The following is a 26,212-nucleotide window of genomic DNA, read 5'->3' as shown; positions in this document are numbered from 1 at the left end:
GGCTGCTTCCAGCAGGATGCTGGTGGAACGAGACATTCATGGAAGTTCAGTCGACAAATCTGCAACAGCTGTGACACCAAAATGTCTGAGGAATGTTTTCAGCACAAACTATGCCACGAAGAATTAAGGCAGTTCTGAAGGCGAACTGAGTCCACCTCAGTACTTTTGAGGTGTACCTAATAAAGTGGATTTTAGTGATTAAATCACTAAAATAATTTTTTCATCAATTTTTTATTAGATTCATGCACAATTCATTTATATCATATTTTTTTTACTTGCAATAAATTAGGATACAAACGTCCAGATAAGTGAAGTTAATTAACATCATGTTCATCTGATGGCCACCATGATAAAAACAAACAAAAAAGAAGCATGTAGAGTGGAGTTATTTTGACAGATACTATGGTAGATAGGAAGAATGGAGGCAGAATGAGACAGGTTAAACAGATCAGCCTAGTAAAGTGATTTCCCCTTGGCCTTTTCTCATAGTGAGTTGCAGCATTATACTATTTTCTGTTTTTTTCCCTTTCAAAAACAGCTGGGTTGTAATATTATTAAGTAAGCATTTGCTGGTGAGTTATTACTTTACCCCATGCTGCCTGTTAGTAAGTGCCTTCAGTAGCCTGTCCTCCCTTGGTCAAACTCTGTTACACATTACCTTTGAGAACGACGTTATCATCCCCACCATCCCCCACATGGAGCCACTCACTGAATGACACTGCCAACCACACAACCAGTCTGTTGAGCTGGCTGCGCTTTACAACCACAGGCCTTCTGCAGTCTACAAAGTTGTGCAATCCTTGTGTGAAGTCCGTGACAAAAGAACAGTTACTTTTATAGTAGTCATAACCCACCTGTACTCATTACCAACCTCTTTGTTTTTTTTTTTTGTGAAAAATAACTGCTTTCCACTGTGCATATAAACAATATCAAAAGAATGCAATAAAAATAACAAAAAACAGGTGGCAGAGCAAATTAAATGATTAATAATACATGACTGTGTCAGAGGAAGGATGATTGTTTTGGGAGTCATTGTGTTAAAAATATCTTTATGTGGTGAATCATGTTTGGGTAGGAGGGATCATTTTGCCCCACTGGGCCAGCCCTGTGGGCAGCAGATGAGACTTGTGTGTGTGTGTGTGTGTGTGTGTGTGTGTGTGAGTGTGTGCGTGTTTGTGTGTGCTCCGCTGAGCTGTGAGCAGATGAGCACCGCCAGGCAGCTTGCTCCAACTGTGCTCTGCACATAGTCCAGTCTGAAAGCCAGTCTCTTCCATTTGTTCCAGATGATGCCTTGGATTTAACTGGCCCACATGAGTGATATGAATAAGACACTGGGCGACATAAACACTTCTCAAAGCCTCGGACAGAGAGCAGAGATTTTTCAGAGTGACAGGGGTAATGTGCGTGGCTTTCCCAGCGCAGCCCTCATCTCATTGCAAGATCCTTTAATAACACCAAATAAACAGAAGCTCGGCACTAAACTCTGCAAAGGGAACAGGTAGGTCTCATTCTCTTTTACACTCGACAATCAGTTTGTTTGTAAAATTTAATCATGATTGTTTTCTTTGCTCTAAAATTGAAAGACTACACTTTACAACGTAAGTACACGAATAACAGTCTTATGTGCAGAAGTAAGATATAGATTTCTGTTTAAAAGCTGCAATTGTTGTTGCTTACTTGAACCCAAATATAGCTGTGTAGTACAGTAACATATTACTTAATGCATTAAAAGACCTGGAATCAAATCAAGCACCTTTTTACCTTAAGAAAGATAATTGTTAACTTTGTAATTACTATTACTATTCATAGAGTAGTAAAGAAATGTATCAGCACATGCATGTGTGCTGAAATCTGACTTTTTCTTACCTTACTGATGCAGTGACAGCGAGCACCTAATATTTTAAAAATGTGAAACTTATCACAACCCCGATAGTTGCATCAGGTAGCTCAGAGGAGATTGGAGTGTTTTGTTACAGTGTGGACTGACAGGCAAAATAAAGAAATGTGATAGCTTCTCCTTCATACAACTCTTGTGTAAAGCTGTTGTAAATTATTGCTTTGAACCAACAAAATATTATAGAGTTATGCCATTTTCTACCTGTTTCCTGGAAATTCTGTCTTAAAGCATATAAAATTTTGCCTCATTGAAGTTTGTTTCTCTCTCTCATGTTTGTGTTTTTTGTCCTTCAGAAACACTAAGGAGAGGGAAGCGTCATTCTCTTCCCCATTTCCAAACCCCTTTCCTGAGCTTCTCCCCTCAGCCCTGCCACCCACTGTTTCTCACTGTTTATTACCATGGACCAAAAGCTGTGCAACTCAGGTGAGTGTCATATTTACACATGATCCTGAAAAATATTTGGCCTGTGTTGTATCCTTTTACATATTTTACTCCATGTAACAACTTAATGCTGATTTTTAATTGCATCAAATGCCAGATAACAACTGCACCACATTTTTAAGCTAAGTAATTGCATATGCAATGTCTGGCTTGCTATTTGTCTGGGACTTCAGGTCATATCGATGGTCCAACCAGTTATGTGAGTATGGAAAATAGTTGCAGTCAGGAACTGAAAATGCTGTGTCTGCATGCTGAGATAATCCACATACTCTATGATATTACGTTTGTAATCCCAGGTTTTTTATAGTATATGCATAGAGCGGCCACTGCAAAATGGACATTACATGTGCGGTTTCACACCTCCTTTAGATTTTATGATTTACCAATGAATTAGCAGGCCTGGAACCTAACAACGATTTTGTTTGTTTTAGAAGAGGGTGTGTGATTACTTTGCACTGAAAATCAGGAAGTACCTACTGATACTGAAAGACTTGGTAGTTAAAAGCCTGTCTGTTGGTAGCATACAATTCTTGACTTTGTTGGCAGAACCTTTTTTTTTTTAACTGTTGACTAACTTGAATGTTAATCCTATGAGAGGAACTGTAACTAAAATAATGTAACCGGCAATGCAGAATTATAACCTAGTTCATTAATAATAACTTCTAGAAGCGATTATTTTATATAGTGAGCTAGTTAGATGAAAGTGCTTATTTTAGAGTGGCAAAATTTGTGTTGGAAGGACTTATTTTTTATTCTCAGTAAAAGTCAGAGTCTTTCAAACTGATTTTTTTGCTTCAGTCTCACAGTAGGCTGTTTGCTTTGTGTTTAGTCAGTTAATACAAATCAGCAAAAAAAACTTTTCTATTATGCAAAGCAAACATGATTTCTTGTTGACCATGCATTTTTATAACTCACTGGTAAATTCAGGAAAGAGAGCACTTTCATTGCTTTGGAAAGCTAGCAATCATTGGTCTGCCTCAAATGTGAAGTGATTTTGCCTATACATTTTCCAGGGCTGTTAAATCTATTTGGTTTGCCAACCAAAAAACCCTATACTGTAAGCTGGGGTTGACTGTTTTTCATTATCTTTGTGGTGTGTGTGTGTGTGTGTGTGTGTGTGTGTGTGTGTGTGTGTGTGTGTGTGTGTGTGTGTGTGTGTGCCTGTTTAGCAGTGGGGGTCGTCTCACAGCAATGACTCATTGGAAAGCATAAAAATTACAGAACTCTACACATACCAGCAGCTATCGAGAGTATAGCTGCTGGTATGTGTGCCCTTTATCTGTGTGCTCATGTGTTTGCTGCTGTTAATGAAATATATGCACAGAAATTTGTGGCTTTATCTTTTAAGCTTCAGTTGCACTAGTGTATGCAGAGTTAGTAGTTGGACAATGACACTGCCTCTGTACACCACCACAGTGGATTGTTGAAAAAAGCAAAATATAAATAATGCAGATGTGATTTAATTTCAGCACTTAGTGCAGTGCATTAACTGTTACAGACATTTTTGTTCCCCATTTTCAGAGTAATTGGACAACTGACTCACAAGCGGTTTTGTGGCCAGGTGAGACCTATTTCCTCATTATTTCATGACACATTAACCAGATAGAAACAAAACAAAACAAAAAAAAAAATCTGGAGTTGATTTAAAATGTTGAACTTCAATTTGAAAGCTGTTCACTGGAGTTCTCAATATGAGGTCCAAAGAGATGTCACTGCAAGTGCAGGAGTCCATCATTAAGCTGAAAACAAAATAAATCTATCAGACAGAGGAGTGACCAAATTGACAGTCTGGTCCATCTTAAAAAGAAGGAATGCACTGGCCAGCTCAGCAACACCAAATTGTCTGGAAGACCACAGAAGAAAACTAAATGAATTATTTATTTGGTTAAGAAAAACCCTTCACAGCATCTGAAGGAAGTCAGGAACATTCTCAAGGAGGTAGGAGTATCATCGTAAAAGTCTACAATCAAGAGACGCCATCATGAATATCAATGGTTTACAACAAGGTACAAACGGCTGGTTACACTCAAGAACAGGAAGGCCAAATTAGACTTTGCCAGAAAACATCTAGAAAGCACATGCATTGTTGAAAAAAACAAACTTTGGACAGATGAAAGGAAGATTAACTTGTAACAGAATCAGAAGAGAAAATTATGGAGAACATGAACACTCTGAAGTGTACTGCATTATCTGTCAAACATGTTGGAATCACCTGTATGGCATGGACATGTGTGTTTACCAGTGGAACTGGGTCACTAGTATTTATTGATGATGTGACTGCTGATAGTAGCAGGATGTTGCAAAACTGATTGGACAACTTCACAGTGCAAATGGATAATGACCCAAAGTGCACTGCAAAAGTAAGAAATCTCAAGGCAAGGAAATCAGATATTCTTCAATGACCAAGTTAGTCACCTGATTTCAACTCAATAGAGCATGCTTTTCAGATATTAATTACAAAACTGAATGCAGAGAGACCCACAACAGGCAGCAACTGAAGGTGGCTGTAGTAAAGGCCTAGCAGAGGATCTCAAGGGAGGGAACACAATATTTGATGGTGTCCATGGATTCTAGACTTCAATGGCTGCAATGGAGCTTCATTCAAATATTAAAAGCAATTCTTTGATCAGCATTTCAATCATATTTTGATTATTCGATTTATAATCCACTGTGGTGGTGTACAGAAGCTTAACTACAAAACTTTATCATGTCCCAATCATATGGACCAAACTGTATATTGTATCATACTAACATAAGAGCATAAACAAATTCATTATTATTCCTTTCCATATATTCTGATCAAATTGCTTCATTATCTATCTGTGAAGTGTCTCTATTTTATATACAGAGTCTAAAATGAGCTCTTCAATTCTATTCAGTCTTTTTTCTTGCTGCAAATCAAGTTAAAGAGGACCTATTATGCTCATTTCCAGCACCATATTTTTATTCTTGAACTACACTAGAGTAGCTTTGCATGATTCTTAGTTCAAAATAATCCTTATCTCATACTGTCCCAGACCTAGGTGGAGGCCCTCAGTTCATTCGTTGTTTCAAAAAAAAAAAAAAAGAAGCCATTTTAGCTTCTTTCCCTTTAGTCACCTTTCCTTTAAGACAGTTTTCTTTGATTGACTGCTTCTTGCAAACAGAAGCTTTTAACATCAAGTGGGTGTAGCTGCTGTGCTTCAGCTGACTATGTCAGCAATATTAAGAATATACTCTCTCGTTGACATTATACAGATTAAAGAGTAGAAATAAATTGTTGGAAACCAAGTCTCTAAAGGACTGGCAGTTCTCAGCGTTTCCTTACATTGACCTCATTATTTGAAACTTTGGCCACATTTAATATGGCATCCAAAATTACTAGTATATGTATAACACCAACAGTATATACACTTGCTTAGTCTTAGTCAGCAGCATTCATAGGAAGATAAAGGCAGTATGTCAGCCTGTACAGCTGTTTTTATGTCACAGTCCTAATAGCACAGCATGGTGACCTCTTTTTGGAGCAACTGTGCAGCACCCATCTCCTTATCCACCATTCACCTACAAAATTGTCCATTTGGCATTCCAGTGAGCCTTTCTGGGTAGTAATTTTATCATCATTCATAATTATCTCAAGACAATAATATTCTTCTAGAGACAGCATTAGATTATAAAATGGGCAAGCAAGGAAAATGACAATGAGTCTTGTAAGTCTTGAAAGAAAGTCTCTTACAAAACATTTATTCTGAATTACCTTGAATTTATACTTTTATAGTAATGGAACTGTGCAATGTTCAATGCAAACAAGAAATGGAGAATGTCTGGCAAGTAAAAGTAGCGCCTTTTGAAATGTGTTGATCTCAGTGATAAGACAAACTTTAATTTTGTGGTTTCTGGTTTGTGACACACATTTTCAAATTTCATTAAAGCTTTAGAGTAGTTAGTGAGTTGTTCGCAGATAATGAGGATGTAAAGTCAGCTGTCTGATCAATAGTCTTACCCCACACACACACACACACACACACTTAAATGAATCCGGTCCTACATACATAATAAAATAAATAAAGCAGAAGCTGTTTTTTTGTCCTCACAACCCAACAAATAACAAAGTAACATAAGAGTGCACCATGGATGGCGGTGCCCTTGCTTCGCACTATAAATATACCTTCCCACAGGTTAGCAGGGACTGTATACCTGCATATATACGCTGCTGCACTTCTGCACCGCTGGCTGTTGTCTTACTCTGACAGAGTCTGCAAGGGGTCTCGTCTGAAACGGCTATGGTCAAGGACAATGTGTCTGGAGCTAGCTTTGTTATGGAAGTTGTGGCGACTCTGTTATCATTCTGGGTCCATTAATTCCAATTCATTTTAGCAGTGTGATAACTAGCAGCGTCTGCTTGTCTGTTCTCTCATTCTCTCATCAAGTCAGTGTGCTGTGTTTCCAGATAAACATTAGGCCTGTTGTTGGTGGTTCTTCTTTTCCTGCGTGTTCTCATGAGAGAGTAAGAGCACAATGACTTTAACCAATCTACCACAGTTAGTGCTATGAGAGGAGATACAAGAAAATTTAACAGCTTTTCAAGGATTTAAGAAGTAGCAGTTTTATCTCTGTGTGGGACAAGGCTGTCTCACGCAGACAACTACATGTAAAGCTACAGTTTTAAACAGTATATATAGGTGTGTGTGTGTGTGTGTATATATGTATGTATTAAATGAAGCTTAAACTGTATTTAATCATGATACAACTGAAATGGCAACATTACATTGAATAGGAGCAGAAATGCAGCATTACCACATCGGGTCCAAATTAGTTTGTATGTATGCGGCTTTTATCGGGTCATGAATTCCAGTCTCCTTGAGGTTTGCAACTGTTTCCTTCTCATATTGTTAGGGATATTTTGCTAGTACCAGGTTGGACCCCCTTTTCCTTTCAGAACTGCCTTAATTCTTAATGGCATAGATTCAACAAGATGCTGGAAACATTCCACAAACATTTTAGTCCATATTGACATGAAAGCATCACACGGTCACTGCAGATTGGCTGGCTGCACATCCATAATGCGAATGTCCTGTTCCACCACATCCCAAAGATAGTCTTTTAGATTGAGATCTTGTCACTATGGAGTCAATTTGAGTCCAGTTAACAGATTGTCATGTTCACCAGTTTGAAATCATTTGAGCTTTGTGACATGGCATGGTATGCTGCTGGAAGCATCCATGAGAGGATGGGTACAGTGTTGTCATAAAGGCATGGACATGGTCAGCAACAATACTCAGGCAGGCTGTGGACTTTCAGCAATGCTCAGTTGGCTCAAAGTTAAAATGTATCCCCCACACCATTACATCTCTAGGCGCAGCATAAACCATTGATACAAGGCAAGGTGGATCCATGATTTTATGTTGTTTACACCAAATTCTGACTTTGCCATCCAAATTTGGCAGCAAAAATTGAGACTCATCAGACTGGACAATGTTTTTCCAATCTTCCATTGTCCAATTTCGGTGATCTTGAGTGAATTGTAGCTTGAGTGAATTGTAGCCTCAGTTTCCTGTTCTTAGCTGAGTGGCATTCAGTGCAGTCTTTTGCTGCTGTAGTTCATCCGCTTCAAGGTTCAACACTGTTGTGCATTCAGAGGCTTTTCTTCATACCTTGCTTATAATGAGTGGTTATTTGAGTTACTGTTGCCTTCCTATCAGCTTGAAACAGTCTGACCATTCTCCTCTGGAATCTGACATCAACAAGGCATTTTCTCACTGGATAGTTTCTCTTTTTTGGACCATTCTTTGTAAACCTTAGATATAATTGTGTGGGAAAATCTCAATAGATCAGCAGTTTCTGAATCACTAAGACCAGCCAGTGTTTTTCTTTTTTTTTTTGACATTTTAACATTGATCTCCCAGTTCTTAAACTGAAAGACTAATAACATGCATGTCTTTTAGAAATGGCAAACTACAGTAGTATTCACAGGGCTGCTTTGTCCAGTCTTGCAGCAATGTGTTGGGATGGCACATATGTTGGGAATAGTGGTAACTATTAATGTGGTAACTGTTAATGGACCTGGAAAATAATATTTTTTTTTGTTCTGTGTGTACTATATGTGTGTAGCTACTATAAGGAGGACTCACAAATATGTGCTGTGTGGCTATCCTTTGTGTTTTGACATTTGGGGAGGTGTTATTGCTTGCACGATAACTTATCTCATTGCGTAAACTCACAAGACATGTTGTAAATGTAATACCCTGAGGTTAAAAGCATTTTAAAATGAATAAACAAATAATCTGAGAGCTGGTGCAGTGTTAATAGATCTATCCATTTTTCTGTGTGTATTTTTTTTTTTTTTAAATGACTTCTCATTTCCAAAATCCTTGTCTGTAAGATACCTGAACATCAAAGGATAATTAGCAAGAATATGTCCGTGCTCGTGAATGTTCTTCTTTGCAAAATGTTTTGTGTGTCAGGGACTAAAAATAGCAATGTAGTGTCTGGTTACAAAGTAAGCAAGAAAAATTTGATACATGTACTTTCTGAGAAATCTTCAGCTTCTTGTTGTGGTTTCATATTATCTCTAGGGGAAAAATTGTTTCTTTTTTTTTTTTTTTTTAACAAGTATTTAAACTTTCTTTGGCCTTGTACTGTATATTTTAACTCCGTTCACCCTGAGAAACTTTACTCTCCATGTTATTTTTCGGAACTCCCTTTCTAAAAGAAAAGAAAGGGGAAAGGGATTTTACATCCCCAAGGACAGAGGAGGAGTTTGTGTTGTGACGAGGAAACATAATTTTGTTTCTCACACTTTGGATGGATCAGCACTTGGATGGATCTCACTCTAACAAGTTATCTATAGCAAGTCTCAGAAAAAAAAGCTTTCATACTCTCGCTATTACTATCATTCTATATCCAAATATAATTTGTGTATTAGCTTTACTTTCAGTTACTATGCATGTATATTTCTTCTCATAGTTAATTGTGCAGCTAAGGCAGAAGCATGAATTTCCATGCGAGAAGAGTCACATTGCCTGCCATCACACCTCTTTGTCTGCAGAAGCGGGTAGGAATATTAAATGGATTTTCTTCTGTCATGTCTCTTAAACATTAATGCTTTTCTGTCTGTGTTAGTGAAGTGCTGCTTTTTGTTTCTATTCAGTGTTCTAAATTTAAGCTGTTTTTCCAGATGGTGCTGGATAAGATCCAGTCTCTCGTGAGCACTTTGTGAGGGCTTACTATGTTTGAAACTTCCTAATGATTTAACCTTCATAAATGTGTTCTGTTCACATATTGTGTTCACAGTACTTCGCCTGTGCTATCGTTAGTTATTTAAATGGAAGCATTTGCAGTAGTTTGTTGAAAAATGTTAATCTACCACAAAACACATTCTTGCTATTAATTATACATTAATACCACAATTGCCATTTGAAGATTTGAAAATGTATTCAGTGCAGAAAGTAGCCTGCTCTCATTGCGACCTGGTAAAATGTACACATTGCTTTAATCAAGAATACAAGTGCTGATCAAGGGAAACCAGGGATGCCAATGGTTATATTTAAACATCAGTATACAGTGTTTCAGTATATTTTCTGTGGTCTTCTATGCCATTAGGACATCTCTGATCGGAGTGTAGATTGTTCACAAACTCTGACCTGCATTACTTTAAAATTGCTGGAGACTGCTTCTTGCTGTATTTCATAAAGCCGTAATGTTTTAATGACATTTTCATTCATTCAGTCCGAAAATCACCTATATAACAGCAAGTCCAGAGATTTTTAAATTTACCTTATAATACCCCGCCCCACTCCTCCAGCAGCCACACAGCCACTGTAATTTGCAAAGTAGCAACTATAGCTTTCCAGCATGCTTATCAGGTTTGTCTGTTGTTGTAATTCATCTCTTTGTTGTTGCACACTGACTCCACTGATCTGGACAGTACCTTCCAAGTCATCAAATTCCTTTTCAGGACTCGGCACAATAGTAACTTTTTGGATATTTAATCTTAGGCTTACGTACCAGAAAGGAGGTTTTATACTGTATAAATCGGAAACTTTCCAATGTTATTTTAGTGGTTAACTGCGAAAACTATTCTCTGTAGTTTTCTTACATAGGCAAGGCTGGAGGCCAGCTCTTTACCACCCAGTGATATAGCTACAGCTGTGGGAGTGCACCTCAAGGTTTAACCAGAGAAGGCTAATTGGTATAATGGATCACGCTGTTCTGTCCTTGAGATAAGAAGGTCCAATAGAGAAGTTTATATTCAATAAGACTATATTTAGTGTTGCATAGCCCGTATCTGGACTTTTTTTGCTGTTCATGACAGGCCTTTATAACACAGCACAGTATGTTCTCACCCTTGTGATCCAACTCTTGAACTTAACAGCCTTGTTGCCATCATAGTTTGCTGAATGCAGCTTATATTGGGAAATGGTGCCAGTACGTCCTCACCAATAAATTGATGGCTGAGTACTGGCTAATATAGACTTACTGCCTATTTATATAAGTAAGTATGCATATAAGTATATATATAGTAAGATTGCCTTAATTTAGACGTATTGTGGAGGTTGTTTACTGTATGTGAGTGAATTGAAAAGTTTACTTTTCCGGCTTTAAAAATAGCAGAGCCTCAGCTCACCACATGCACTGATCAGAAGGCTTGACACTGAAACCACTGGCAGGTGAATTAAGTAGCAATGGCTATCTCATTATAATATATATTATTATATATTAATGTGTGGACTTTATTTTGATATTGGTGAATAAATAAGAACTACATATAGTGACTACTATATACTACAAGGGTTTTTGTAGCGCCATCACAGTTTTTTAGTTCTAATTCATTCAGATGGGACAAAATAAGGTCAAACTGAAAGTGTCCACACATTGTAGAGTCACTTCTGAGAAAACTCTTGATTTCTGCACTTTTTTTTAAGCATCACTTTGTTAATCGCCATCTCCCCATGACTGTACCGACAGGTTTGGCTGTACTGAATAAGTATAGTTGGGCAGTTACCTGCTCATGAAGGCAGCGCTGTGTTCATTGATAAAGGCATCAGTGGCTCCTGTAGCAGACTGTGTAGCCTGATCATTTATTGGAAACACTTATCCCGTTGATTAACAGTACTGTCTACTCAATGTTTGTAGTCACTGTGATTTTAAAAATAATGCAAAAATTATACACTAATTTGTTTTTTTGAAGAAGTTAAACTAAATGCATTGAATAAGTTATGAATTTCTTAAATTGCTGCTTTCATCGCATAAGTAGTGTCCTCGGTGTATCTGAAATGCAGTTAGCTCTTGTGAAATAAAAAAAAAATGTTGTAAGGCCGTGGAGTTTACACACTCTCTCAATGCAAGTGTTTCATGGTTCAGATAAAATTAGCCTTTCAAAGGGTATGTTTATTCATTGTATGTATGGCATCTTGGCATCCAATCTAAACTGAGTAATACAAACATCAAGTACATCTGCAATGCTAATGCCCCACAAAGGCTCCTTCGCCTCTGACAGACCCTACCCTGTTCTTGGTGAAATGTGATGCCCGGATGATTTGATTTGGCCAATTCTCAGGAAGCCACATCCTTGAAGCAACTCAGCTAAACCCCCTGATGCAGTCACCACCAGCAGTGCAGTGAATACCTATCTTATTTAAACCAGAATTTACTCATTTTAAATAAGTATGATTTTACACTTTCTTATCAGTTCTTTTTTTTTTAAATTCAGATCAAATCAAATCAATTTTAGATGATTAACCTATATAGTGTTAAACTGCAGCAGTGCCTGCATTACACAATGAGTGAGGGAATAAACCATTCTCAAAAAATATTTCTCTTATACTCTCTACATGGCCTGATTGATGACTAAGTGGTTTACACTAGGAGGTGATGTCATAGCTGGAGGCACCCATTTGCTAAACCTCAGCCCTGCTGAAAAGCTCTGACCTCCCATCTCTACACAAAATGTGTCAGGCTTTTCCCGCCCAAGTTTAAGCTACCAATTGACCTCACTCAGAGAAAAGAGACAGCCATTTGGTCTTTGCTGCCACACTCTCCCTTTCTATACCTGCCTCTGACAGCTTTAGACTGACTTGAAGCAGAACCTTTGTAATTGCTCTCGAGCTCACGCAGGGCATTATGTAGGAGATCTGCTTGCCATGGGTGTGTGTGTGTGTGTGTGTCAATTCAAAGGGGTTGGAGCCATACGACTCTCTCACTCTCCACCCTCTAGTAAATAAGCAGATTGATCTCTGGCTTCTTGACTCTTAGTGGTGAGGAAAGGAGGCAGGTGATTTGGTATTGAGCTCCAGTGATACATATATATGGATTCAGAAAAGCACTCTGCTAAGAGGGGGTTTTGTCTAATTGCCTAATTTCAGCTTCACTGTGGCACAGAGCAAGATAAGGAGCGAGCAAGAGAAAGGGTGCTTGTGACAGGTGACACTTGCTGCGCTGTCTGATGAGAGTGTTTATGTTTCTCACAAAAGCTCTCATTCGCAATGCTTTGTACTCAGCCATGTTTTCGCTACAGAAATAGGCCAAACTCAATATTTTGCTTGGCTCCAAACAAGCAGGTAAGTTCCTGTTTAATGCATCTTGTGCTCTTTGTGTTTCTTTGCAGGCTCGAGTCGTTACATCCTGAAACACGCTTGGCATGTTGTTTTACAAGCTGGAAACATAACTTTGCTTATGTGCCTTTAAAAGTCACTCATGTCTCCCACTGCTTGCTTGAAATTGTCGGTAATTTAATGTTTCTGCTTCAGGTAATTAAAGTATATAGTGAAGATAATACCAGCAAAGCTGTAGAAGTTCCTTCTGATGTAACTGCCCGGGATGTGTGTCAGCTGTTCGTCTTGAAGAATCACTGCATTGATGATCATTCCTGGACCCTTTTTGAAAATCTCTCCCATCTGGGAATAGGTAAGATGGTGCTGTGAGAGCATGTTGCTAAACTTAAAAAGAACAAAAATATTTTGTAGCACTTTCAGTCAGTGTTACCCATAATTCTTGCAATGATCCTATCAAAATTATTTATTTATTTTAAAAATGCAACATTAAATTTTAGTTTTCTAGCCCAGTCAGAACTCACGAATGTCAGATTTGTTTCAGCTATTTATTTATTTTTTTAACAATGAAGTATTAAAACACACACTAATGAGTCACACCATTAAAACCACTGATTATCTAATGACAGTGAAACCTGTTGATATGTTTGGTAGCAAGTGAATGTTTTGAGAAAGAATAAACTGCCACGGCTAAGTGACTAGATCAGGACATATCCAAAGCAGCAGGTCTTTGTTTTTCCACTTTGCATTGTGCAGTATCTTCCAAAAATGGTGTAAGGAAGGACAACTGAGGAACTGGTGATGGGGCCATGAGCGCCAAGGCTAAATGATGCTCATAGGGCTGCCCATGCCCATGTCTGATCACAAAGAAGAGCTGCTATAACAAAGATTCCTGAAAATCTTAACACTCACTGTTCAAGAAAACAGATGATGAAAATGTGAATGTTCTATTTTATTACACATTATGTTATTAAGAGAAATATTTGAATTTGTGCATAGAATAAATGCTTTTCTGTAACCATGGACTATGACTATAACTGCAATTGTGTATTTAACATAACACACAACATTTACAGTAACATGCTGTAATTATTTGTACATGAAAGGCAATTATCTGTTTGCTTTCAAGACTGATGTACACGGCACTTCTTTTCATGTATTTGTCAATGAAACACTTAATTTGCTGTAGACATGTGAAAACATATTCAGCATTTTCACACTATCAGACTCATTTCATAATTTGGAAATCTGTGCTGTAGATGTCGTTGTCATTTTGTGATAGTGTATGTGTGTTTTTTTAATTAAACATGCATTTTTTTTTTACCCTGAATTAAACTAAGATTAATACCATTAATAAGTATATTCATCTGATAACATTGTTGCACTGATATTATTCACAGTTTACACTGCTAGATGAATACAATATGTCTTCCTATTATTCAACAATCAGTTTCAATTTAAGGAAATAATTCAGTTCTATGAAATTACTGTTGATGTTGCACCTACTGACTTGAGACCCATGCCCATATCTAGAGGTTACTCATTAATGTATAGTTAATAATCAAGCTCTTTTTCTCAATGCAACTTATGCCAGAAAATCTTTTTTCCAGATTACTGTATTGTAATTTTAAGAGCATTTAATCCCATGTCTTTATCCTTGGTTTGACATGATTTTAACTACTAAAGCCAAAAACAGGAAAAACAGCAACAATAAAACAAGCTAACGTGTCATTTCTTTCTTCTTGCTCTCACTAGAGAGAACCATTGAAGACCATGAGTACATTATGGAGGTGTTTTCAGGCTGGGTGATGGACACAGACAGCCGGCTGTGTTTTAGGAAGAATTTTGCTAAATATGAATTCTTTAGGAAACCGCTGGTGAGTTAGTAATAATTCTGTGTGTGTATATCTGTATTCATACAAATCACTTCTCTTTATACTAGCCCACCATTATGTGTAGAACGTTAATAACTGATGTCGCCTTCATATTTGTAGGACTTTTTCCCAGATCACATGGTCTCCATATCCACTGAAACCAATGGCATTGTAGATCACTGTGACCTTATACAGGTATCAGGTTCTTTGGTTCTTTATGTTTGTGTTGCACTTGCTCTGCCCTGGAGTGTCGATTGTTACCTTGATGATTTAATGCACACACCCATCTAAGGACAAATATTTCTTTACCCAACACAGACCTTTCTGAATTCCAGCACTTGTCCTGAGATCCATGGATACCTTCACGTCAAAGAGCAAAGCAGGAAGTCTTGGAAAAGGTTTTATTTTGTTTTGCGGCGATCGGGGCTTTATTTCTCCAATAAGGGGACTTCCAAGGTTAGTAAAAAAAAAAAAAAGACTTGTCCATAGAATGTATTTTGCATTATAGAAAAATCACAACCAGTTTAAAAAGCAGATTACTAAGTGGTTGTTTCATACAAACAGTCTTATTGCATCACACCAGTCCATTTCTTTTTTAGCTTCTTACAGGGGAAATATGCAGGATTAAAAATGTACTGTACCAAATAGAAAATTATACTGTTGTTTAAATCTCTAAAAATTCATACAAGCCCTTTGTTTGTGCTTAAGAGGGCAGTGGAACAGGTTGAACTTGATTTTCACTGGGTCAGCTAGCATAGCAGCCATGCAGAACCTGTACTCGCAATGCTGCTGACAACTGAAACTTATACCTGGCCACTAGCCACGCCAACACAACTACTTTTCAACTGCTTCCTTTTCCTACAACAGTAGACCTTTTGTTGTGAAGTGCAGGTTAACCTTGGCAAGGCACCCACTATTGGTCTAGCATGTTTACCCTTCTTTGTCTCGAGCAGATGTTTGCTAGTCAGTCACCACAGACACTAATGGCTGTGGCATTACATTTAAAAAAAAAGAAAGAAGTGGGAACAGTGCGTCATATGAAAGCAGAACAATTAAAGTCTTTGAGTTTTTTTTCTTGTAAAGTTATTTTTGACACAATATAGCCATTGATACCATCTCAAAACAGCACCAAACATGTCTAAATTTATCCTTATTGTTATCTTCTTTGATTGCATCACTAGAGTAACCACACCCAGAATGACTGATAATGTGTTATTTTTAGATGAGAATGTACTATTTAGCCATCATCTCCTATCACCCATTGCACGCTTTGATGTAAAATGTAGATGGCATTTATCATTTCCTTTTTACACCTTTAGAAAAACAGTTAAATTATAGTCTATTAATTATAGTTTAATATATTCGGATGCTGTATAAAATATATACAATGTCTTACAAATCATTTAAACCCTAAGTTTATTTGAAATTAGTACAAAGACAACAACAACTGCTGAAATGCTGTCTCTGGAAAATACCTATATACTCATTTTGAAACTGACACCAGCAGCACAAACAATAAAATTGTCAGACAACCAAATACTTGTGCACATTTTTGCAATATTAGGGAAAAATAAAACCAAAAAACAAACAAACAAAAAAAACCCGGCAGTCCCTCCCAGTCTACAGTAATTATATCAATAAAGTTTCTGTATCTGAAGAAATCCGTTGACTTTATGATGTTTCAGTTGTTCTTTGAGCTGCTTCCTGTTTTATTTTGAAAGAATTACCCTATGTGACTTTGGTTGTTTGGCCTCTTTTGTTCTCCCACTGTGTTGCCCTTTTTGTTTTCACTAGTATCTCTTCATTTAGCCTCTGTGTCCATGTTGATGCAGTCCTACCTCTTCTCTCTGTTCTTTGTGAGTTTGCATTTTTAATTTAATTACTTTAGTTTAATTAGATTTATATAGTGCCAATTCACCATAGTATTCTGGTCAAGGAGCTTTATATTGTAAAGACCCTGTAATATTATAGTGCCTGGTCATACTCCTTATCACCAGGCACTTGGCAACAGTGAAGAGGAAGAACTCTCTTTTAACAGGAAGACATCTCCAGCTGACCACACTCTGGGAGGGACAGCCATCTGACACAGCTGAACAGAAGGTCATAGATAACAAGCATACAATTCAAACTACTGGAAACAAATATCACAAGTTAATGTCTGGAGAAGTGCTCAGTGCATGGGATGTCCCTCAACATGTGGATTATATGGTAGCATAACCAAGAGACGGTTCAGCGTCACATGATTCATGAGAGGAGCCTGATAGCTAAGAGCTCTACCTCCCCAAAAAGTTTACTTCTGGAAACTCCAGGAATCTTAAGTAAGCCTACACCTGAAGTCCAGAGTCTAAACTGGCCTGCTTGCAGTTCAGATCTGCCACCCACTGAAAGCATTTATTGAAAATGTGACAGAGTGAGCTACAAACTTTTGAGCAACTAAAATTCTATATCAAGCAGGAATGGAAAAACATTTTGCTTTTCAAAACAGCAATTGATCTCGGTTTCCAAACTTGTTTTGCACCGCAGCACAGTATATTATATAATAATGTTTTTCACCTTGACATTTGATGTGTTTGTACTACTTTCAATTAAACACTGAAATTGAATGATGTGCAGATCTTTGCTGCTTTTATTAACATTTTAGAAGGAATTCCAGCTTTTGCAAAGATGGGTGTATTTTAACGGAAACATGTCATATTTATTCCTAAGCAAAAATACCTTTTTGCGCTTTAGTTCATCTATTTTTTTTGTATTAGTGGTAACATTATAAAACACTGACAAGTTCAGATACTGACACACATAGTACTGACCCCAGATGTTTCTGTATTCCAGCTGTAGACATGAAGACTTCAGACTGTTTCATGTGCTGTTTCATCATTCACACCTCCAGTCCATATCTATACTGCACCTTTGTTTTATTATGACCTCTCTATGTTTAACAGGAACCAAGACATCTCCAGTTCTTTGCTGACTTCAGTGACAGTGATGTCTACAACATTTTGGCAGCCAAAAAACTACATGGGGCACCTACAGAATTTGGCTTCTGTGTCAAGGTGCGATCACTTTCTTTAAAAACTGTAACAGGCGTTGGTGTTATAAAACAAATGCCAGAACTGTACAGAAGGAGCAGCCGTACACTGATTCATAGAACTGTTTTGTTTTCTTGTAACTTTTCACCTCAGTCCACAAAATGCAGCTCTGCTCGGGACTTGAAGCTGCTTTGTGCGGATGATGAGCAGACCAGGACCTGCTGGATTACAGCCATGCGCTTGTTAAAGGTTGGCTTGCTGATGACTAACTCTGAGTGATATCTAAGAGTAGGAATGCTGAGTCAGTGCTAGAATCAGATTTAGCTTTGGGAGGAGGTCAAGGGAAGCTTTTGAGTGATGCTGGAATATCACTCCTACTTTTGATAGAAGCAGCATATGCTCATTGTCTGGATATCGTCTGGATTCAATTTAGAGCATTACTCACCCCTGCTAGTCCACAAATTATATACACAGTACATTACAACATATTTGTTTGTATCTGCCATCTGTAATCACTACACCATTGGTCTGGAAGGATTTTAAGTTAACACGTAACAAATGTTTGGATTCAAATGTAAAATAAGTCTATTTTTTTCTGTGTTTTAGTTTGGGATGCAACTTTACCAGAATTTTATTCAGCCACACCAGAAACAAAAAGCCTCACCAATGGTAAGTTGAAGCACCTCATATTTTATTAGTAGTAGTAAATTGTTATTCATATTTTAGTTATAGCTTTTTAAAGCTGCTTTAAATGCTATTTTTATTTCCAATGACTCAAATGATTGTGTGAACCAACAGATTAGTGTGGCAACCCTACATGGACCTTTTTTTTGCTGCAGACATTTTGACTTGTCACAGTAGGCAAACTGCAGGTGAAATAATGGTGCTTCACTTCAATTTTATGTCCTAGTCATCCTTGACAATAAAACACCCACATCACAAAAGCAGGACATCCCTTAAGTAGAATGCAGCCATCATATTTTTTTTTTTTTTTTTGCTTTTCTTAGAGTGACTGCTGTGAAATGGGTCTATTACTGACAAACGTTCAGTTTCCTTCTGGAATAGGGAATCTTTCCACCACCACCCCCACCCCCCCTTTTTAAGTTAAGCTCATGTTTTTGTTGCTTTAGCCCTCAAGTCTTTATAGCACTGAATCTGCAGCCTCTATCCTACAAAATAAAATAAAAAAAAGCCTAATGTTAGCAACCAGCTATGAAGCATGGTGGTACATATTGCAGGTAAAATGTTATTGGACCCTACCAAAGCTTAAAAAAAAATTAATTGGACTTACATTGGACATACATTCATTTAGTGAAATATAAAACTCCAAAATAATGTTGGCTCATATCTAATGAGGCAACATTAGACATGAGGTTGAAAAAGTTTGTTACAGCATTATAAGGTGGTAATATATCAGTGTTGTACTTTCAGCTTGTTCCATCCCCCAAGGCCAAGAGAAAATGATTGATCCAGCTTTGAAGACAAATTTTCACTTGTTAAAAATAACGCGATCCAGCAAATAGCAACGTGGCACTATAATTGCATAGCGCAAATGAGGAACCTTCAGTGTCCCAGAATAGCCTTAGACCCTGCTGAGAGTATTTTAGCAGCAGCAAACACGGTCTATTTATGGGTAACGGACATGTTCACGAACTCCTTGCTTTCTAAAAATACATAGCGATCAGCTGTCCTCAGATTTAACAACTCGTCACCTCTTCTCTAGTGTTGGAGTGTCATGTGTGGCCAACAACTTTGCTAGAAAGATAGGAGAGTACGTGAATATGGCAAATACAGTGTCAGGCTACCGAATCTTACGTGCTCTAAAAGACAGCTTTAACTAGACATACTAGAACACTGCTTGGACTACAAATAAAGCCCTATTCCAATGCTGATTAACACATTTATAATCAATGAGATTTATCTTTATGTCATTTCAAGTGGGGCAGTGTTAATAGGGGCTTTAAGTAAAAACCACTATTTTCATTTTAACCACTTGTTAAAATTGCAAGCTTAGTGGGTGATAGAGGAGGGAATCTGCGTATTTAAAAGCATCTTTGTAATCCTGATAAGAAGCGTTTTCTTCTGTGTGCAGTATTATTTAGAGACACTCACTATATTACAGCTTAAATGACTAACCTGTGCCCATGTCTCATTTCTTTCAAAGCCACTCTAATCCCTGTTCAATTGAGTTTTCTGTCTGGAATCATCTAGAAAATAAGATGGAGTCATGTTACTCAGACACTAGATGGCAATACAATACCACAAGGCAGCAGAAGTCAGTCTGCTCCCGTTTCATAGTACACAAAAGAAAGTGAACCAAAATAATAACAAGAATACTGGGTATTTTGTATGTATCATGTGATTTTTTTTTTATACCATCACAAATGTGTGAGTGTGAAGAATTGTGGAAAATTGATCAATAATTTAAAAGTACACAGCAGTCTAAACTGTATCATTTCAGAGGAGCATCTCAGAGAACTCTCTGGTGGCCATGGACTTTTCTGGCCAAAAGAGTCGGGTGATCGAGAACCCGTCTGAGGTGCTCTCAGTAGCTGTTGAGGAGGGCTTGTCGTGGAGGGTAAGTCAGGGGTTCTGCTCAGAAAATGTCTCTTAATCCAGTTCTATACTTTAAACAAGTAAGAAAGACTAATAACTAATAATGCTTTATTTTAGTTGAAACTGTTGCCTTTTTTTTCCCCCAGTGGAAATATTCTGACACTGTTGTAACCTTAAAGATTATTTATTTAAAATAAATGTGGCACTGTGAGAAAATCTTCTTAAGGCCAACCTGAAGCAACTTACAAATGAGTTAGAATATTGCATTTAAAAAAGAATAAATAAATAAAAACACAATAAATGAACTCTGTATTAACATTATTTTGTAATTAATTTCTCCTCCAGAGGAAAAGCTGCCACCGCTTGAGTGGTCATGGGAGCCCCTCCACAGCTCAGAGCTCCGTGCCAAACATAGGTTTGTGTAATATATATTTTCACTTTTTTTTTTTTTATGTACAGAAACAACTGAAAGACATTCTGTAACATACCATCTCTGCTTCAGCTATCCACACGGTTCAGCCGTGGTTTCATGGCAAACTGTCTCGTGAAGAGTCTCAACGTCTAATCACTCAACAGGGTCTTACTGATGGGTAAACAGTGATACACTTCTTTTTTTGTGCACCACCCTGTTTAAGACATGCAGCTATTTTTACTGGGTACACCAAAATGTAATCCTTATAAATCCTGAAAAAAATAGATGAGCATAGTAGCCAGCATATGATCATTTTACTGTTAAAGAAAAATGTTGGTCACATTGCAAATGAGCACTTACAAATGGATTATAATGCCTATATTTTCAGTTAACAGTACAATTGTAGTATGATTGTATATATATATATATATATATATATATATATATATATATATATATATAAGCATGAAACTCTTTTATGCATTAAATACATTAGAAATTTATATAATGTATCGCATTATCTCATCTGATACAAATATTAATATTTTTGTCTGTTGAAATGAGCACATTTCCAAAACATTAAAGCAAAGCAGCTAACACACTATTCTCTAATATGCTGTCATTTACAAGACCATATGAAGCAGTTCACTCTGTTCATTTAATGTTGGTAAGTCTTTATAATGACTGCAATATATATATATATATTTTTTTTTTCATTTTGTTTTAGCGTGTTTCTTCTGAGGGACAGCCAGAGCATCCCTAAGACATTTGTGCTCTCACTGTGCCACATGCAAAAAATCAAACATTTCCAAATATTACCAGTAAGTACAATTAACCACTTGAATACAAAGTGCTGCGCAAAAGTTTTAAAACAATACCAAGAATGGTATTCCTATTATTTATTTATTACCTTCATATAGTGGAGATGAGAAAACTATATTAAATATATATTTGCATTTTAAACAACAATTCTTCTTGCTACACCTGGGTATCATTTTAATTAGCAAATGGGTTGTTTTAAGCATTTTGAAGAACTTGCCACCGTTTTTCTTTTGAGTCAGGCTGTCTCAACGTTTTCCTGGACTGACTCAAACATTTAGATCCTCCTTGTTCTCGTCACTGAAGATAGTTTTGACTGAGTAGATCAGATCAGATTCCTGATTGTACCTGAAACATTTAAAGTACCTAGAACTTTTGCATAGTACTGCACGTTTTGTGTTTTTCATTAATCTTCCAAATTTTACCTAAAATATTTAAACCCCATTCTCACTAAGTCACTTGTCTCTTGTGTGTGATGTCATGTGTCTGTATTTACATGTCTATGTGCATGCTTCACTGTAGGTGGATGATGAGGGGGAATTGTTTTACAGTCTTGATGATGGTCAAACACGGTTCACTGACTTGATCCAGTTGGTGGAGTTTTACCAGCTAAACCGTGGGGTGCTTCCATGCAAGCTCAAGCATCACTGTGCTCGGATAACCCTGTGAACGAGGGACCCAAGAGACGGCTGTGGGCCCGGGTGCACCTTAACTCCTGGTTCTTCTGGAGAAACGCTCTGGTGTTTTTGTCCCTTAAAGAAAAAAAAAGACAGAGTGTTGTTTTCATGACATTGTACATGACCCAGCCTTATTTTTTCTTATTCAGAAAAAGACAAGTTTCACAATAGACTGTATTATAAATAACTACTGGTGCTGAAGATCATTTTCATTACATTTTGGCCCTTTAAAGTTTCGGTGTATGTGGTAAATCAATTGTGCAAAGTGAGTAATATCATGACACCAGTGAAAGGAGCTGAGATACAGCAGCAGGAATTTGAGAGTTCACTGAAAACAATCCAGGAGAATGTGTACTGCAGTCTGTATAGAGCAAATATACTGTATATATGTGACATCTATGGTATGCCAAGGCTAATGATGATTGAATCCCTACAGGGACTTGCTCGTGGAAAAATGTAGTATAGCTCTTCCCTGTTAAATTTGAGAACAGCTAAGCTATCCTCTTTGTTAGGTATTCAGTGTTTTTTGTTTTTTGTTTTTTGTTTTTTTAAAGAGAGTTATTCCGTTTTTTACATTTTTAAAAAAATTTTTAATTAAGTGATAAAATTACCTCTCAGTAAGTATCACTGTGCATGTCCTGCAAAGGACTGGTAAAGAGAGGTAATTCCCAGTTGAAGAGTTGGCAACCTCACTAACCATGCACGGTGCAATGTATATCATGCATACGGTTAGGATTGAGTGGATTGTTTGTTTGTTTGTTCATGTAATCAGTCACAATATTGCTCTGGGACAGGAGCAATGAAATGAATTTTCAACATTTTTTACATGTAATCAGAAATGCTGTTTGACTCATATTTGAATTCACTGTATACAGAAATTTAGGGTTTGTATTCTGATTGTTTTTTGGGTTTTTTTTTTGACATCACAGCCACACTTGTGGATAAACAACAGCAGATACTATTTTTGTTTATGATATGAGTCTCTCTACTATTTTCAGCTTCATAAAATCCTTTTTTTTTTTTTAAATATAAACATTTTAAAAACAAGGTATTTTTTTTCTGTCTAGCTGGACACCAGTGGATTGAACTGCATACTTTTGTAAATAAACCCATATAAACCTGTCTGTTGTAAGCTGTGATTTTATGTGATTGTTTTGGTCACATTTAACAACAGGCCCCAAGGTAAACACATGGCTTGTTAACCCTCCATAAAGTAGGTTTAAGTGATGTTTAGAAACTCACTTAATGTTTACGCATGGTTTATACATAATGTTTATTACTGATTATACATATTGTAACCTGTAAGATAAGATCTGGTACTGTGTGCCACAACCACTAGGCTAATAAACTCATCCTTTCTTTAAATAGCAGTAAAATATGACAGTACACTGATACAATATATTATTGTCTTTATGAGGAATATGGGGCATACAGGGTTATCATATAAATGCAGTTAAACTCAAGCAAAGTATAAGATTCCTCCCGAGCCGTCTCATCAGCACACAGAGGGGTGCTGCCCTGTTCAGAAAGATTTTTATTGTGACTGCGTAAGTCATGATTTTCTAATGGAACCCAGCTCATAGTTAAATTTAGCCTCACTATACACTCAACATATGGGACTCATCAGGCTAATACTGTCTGGTATGAATTATGGAATTGGCTGGGTAATATGTATATATGCACTTTATTTGCTTTCAACAGCACTGACTTAGTTTTATAACCACTAGATGGTACTAGAAGCATTTTGCTCTTGCTTGTTAAAGTTTATGTTCAAAATAATAGGTCAGGCGCAATCCAAGTTACATAATACATACACAATTTGTTATAAAGATGCTATTTTGGTTTATGTGAGCTTAAGTTAAAGCTGCTCAAGACATACAACTAAGACATAAATACTGAATATACTCAATTGCTATTGCAACAATTCTATCTGCTAATAATGGTAAAAATGCATTAAGAAACATCTTGATGCGCATTGCAATAATTCAACCACTGGCTCCTTTTACATACCACTGGTTAGTAAATTAATGTCACTTGCAAGAAACGTATTTGAATCAATTAGATCACTTACAATTGACTTTAAACGATTAATAGAATTAGAAAAATTAGCAAAGATTAGGGATCGTGGTGCCTGTGCAGTAAATGAAACCGAACACCTCGTCTTGAAGCATCTGTGTTAAACAATCTTCTCTGTTGTGATACAAACACATTGCCCCTATACCTCCCCTGCTCTACTTCAGTAGCACATTTTGAAACAGTGTGCACATCCAAGGGAGATGCGCGCACACAGAGAAGTCTTAAATGCACCCCTGCTTCCGAGGTCTTGTGCTAAATGTTGTTTTGGATGTATTCCTGCCATTGATCGGAGTCTGGCTGGAGGGAAAGAGATGGCAGCTGGGAGAGACTGCGCTTCCTTTAATGAATTCATCCTGTTCTATCCTGCCCAAACGGCCTGTGGATAAACCATCTCTCCCAGTAAAGAAAGCCTCTCTCTGCCATGTCTTGGCCCTCATGGACAACCACCAGGGTTCCTAACACTTCATACAACTAGACTGAATTTACTCCTGCCTGCACTATCACTCTTATGACTTCAGGTTTTGTACTTAAGAGCTGTCAACTTTGCTCTGTTCTTAAATGTTCCTATTGTTGCATTCCCTAAGACTGGATTCAATTATCTGTCTACAGCCAGTTACTGATTATCGCCTATGAAATGTCGACCTTGTTGTTTGCTTTGCTCTTGATCAACAAAGGGCATTATCTGGCTTTGGGTTTGAGTCTAAGCAGAGTCTATAATGAAATGAGAATAGTTTTGTTTTAGCGATGCATAACGTTTAGAGGCTTTAACTGCTCCTTTGCAAAACAAATTCCTATCATGACTATCTAAGGCCAGAAGCAAATCCAGAAGCTCTACAGTGGCTACAGTGGACTTAAGCAGCAATAATCATGGGTCAGTTTGAACAAATTGTAAAATATATGGTATAGTACAGATGCGGGGTAAAATACATATTAAATTTGCTGGGCTCATTGTTTTTCTTGTATCGACTCATTTGCAGCATTTAGACTGAGAATTACTTTGGGCTGTAGTGTTTTTTCTTCTCTGCATTTTAATCTTGTAAAAACAAAAATGATGCTCTATTTAAAAAATGTTTATTTTGTTTTATTAGATAAAATCAGGTCATGCAAGCAGATTATTTTTATGTAACTATAAAGCTGTACTGTTGAGAGAATTAAGAGAGAGAATGCAGAATGGCTCACATAGATGGTTTTAAATAGTTCCCAGTATTGGTTTAAGTTCTATCAGCTGACTGTCATTAATTGGTAAGTTGGCACGATCCTTTCAAATATTTGAAAGGTCATGTTGTTTATTTCTTGTTTAGAATTGTAATTTGACAAAAGAAACATTGAATACTCCATAATTAATTTCAAAAACTAAGTAACCAAGATTTTTTTATACAAAAAAAGAAATAAATGAGTGATAATTTGTGGGTTGTTAAATGCACACATTTATACAGCCACAACAATGGGACCACATTTATTGTTAATCAGTAGTTGCTATACCAATGAGCATCTTCTTTACTTTCTTACAGACTGCATGAGATTTGACAGCGTGGCCGTGCCGTGGTGTGAGGAGGAATTTCTTGGTGTATTGAGCATCTTTGGTAATGTATTATGTCTCAGATAATTGCTCAGACAGTGCTTGCTCTATAAGTAGCCTTTCTAACCTCTGATATATTTTTCTGGGGGTCTTGGAACTGGCAAACGGTAAGTGCCAAGCTTTGTTAATTACAAGGATAACAAATGCACTTGTCAAATAATGGATGTGGTTGGCAATTTCAAGTTTTAATAATCAATTACTGGCAGTAATTCTCTGTGGAGTCACAGGATAGTCATTAAATCTCAAAAGGCGGGACACATACTATGTAGCTTTTTCCTAAGCCCTATTTTTAAATACATAAGGGAACAGGGTGCGCTTTAACATGT

The 26,212-nt window shown here is 37.1% G+C and overlaps 1 protein-coding gene across 2 annotated transcripts; it reads left to right on the top strand.

Annotated features, from left to right (window-relative positions):
- The first annotated feature begins 1,215 nt into the window (after window positions 1-1,215).
- grb14 (growth factor receptor-bound protein 14) lies at window positions 1,216-23,294 on the top strand. Of its 2 annotated transcripts, XM_030758949.1 has the most exons (14): window positions 1,216-1,498; window positions 2,191-2,320; window positions 13,066-13,222; window positions 14,623-14,744; window positions 14,862-14,936; window positions 15,060-15,197; window positions 17,681-17,791; window positions 17,921-18,016; window positions 18,374-18,436; window positions 20,229-20,345; window positions 20,669-20,738; window positions 20,826-20,913; window positions 21,463-21,556; window positions 22,077-23,294. In XM_030758949.1, exons 1-14 carry the CDS (start codon window positions 1,311-1,313, stop codon window positions 22,221-22,223), a joined length of 1,596 nt encoding a protein of 531 aa, XP_030614809.1. In that variant the 5' UTR covers window positions 1,216-1,310; the 3' UTR covers window positions 22,224-23,294. The 2 variants fall into 2 exon arrangements, with proteins under 2 accessions (XP_030614809.1, XP_030614811.1); XM_030758951.1 differs by lacking the exons at window positions 1,216-1,498; window positions 2,191-2,320 and adding an exon at window positions 9,011-9,371 and having other exon boundaries at window positions 22,077-23,293.
- The last annotated feature ends 2,918 nt before the right edge of the window (window positions 23,295-26,212 follow it).

This window comes from Archocentrus centrarchus, chromosome 21 (assembly GCF_007364275.1).
Source record: "Archocentrus centrarchus isolate MPI-CPG fArcCen1 chromosome 21, fArcCen1, whole genome shotgun sequence".
NCBI classification, from domain to species: Eukaryota; Metazoa; Chordata; class Actinopteri; order Cichliformes; family Cichlidae; genus Archocentrus; species Archocentrus centrarchus.
Note: the sequence above shows the minus strand (reverse complement) of the source record. Positions and strands in the feature narration are given on the sequence as shown.

Bases quoted from the DNA above. Each gene is read 5' to 3' on its own strand.
- grb14 (XM_030758949.1), top strand. From the start codon at position 1,311: ATGAGTGATATGAATAAGACACTGGGCGACATAAACACTTCTCAAAGC. The intron at 18,017-18,373 runs GTTGGCTTGCTG...TCTGTGTTTTAG, and splicing joins CAGCCATGCGCTTGTTAAAG to TTTGGGATGCAACTTTACCA. The intron at 18,437-20,228 runs GTAAGTTGAAGC...GTATCATTTCAG, and splicing joins AACAAAAAGCCTCACCAATG to AGGAGCATCTCAGAGAACTC.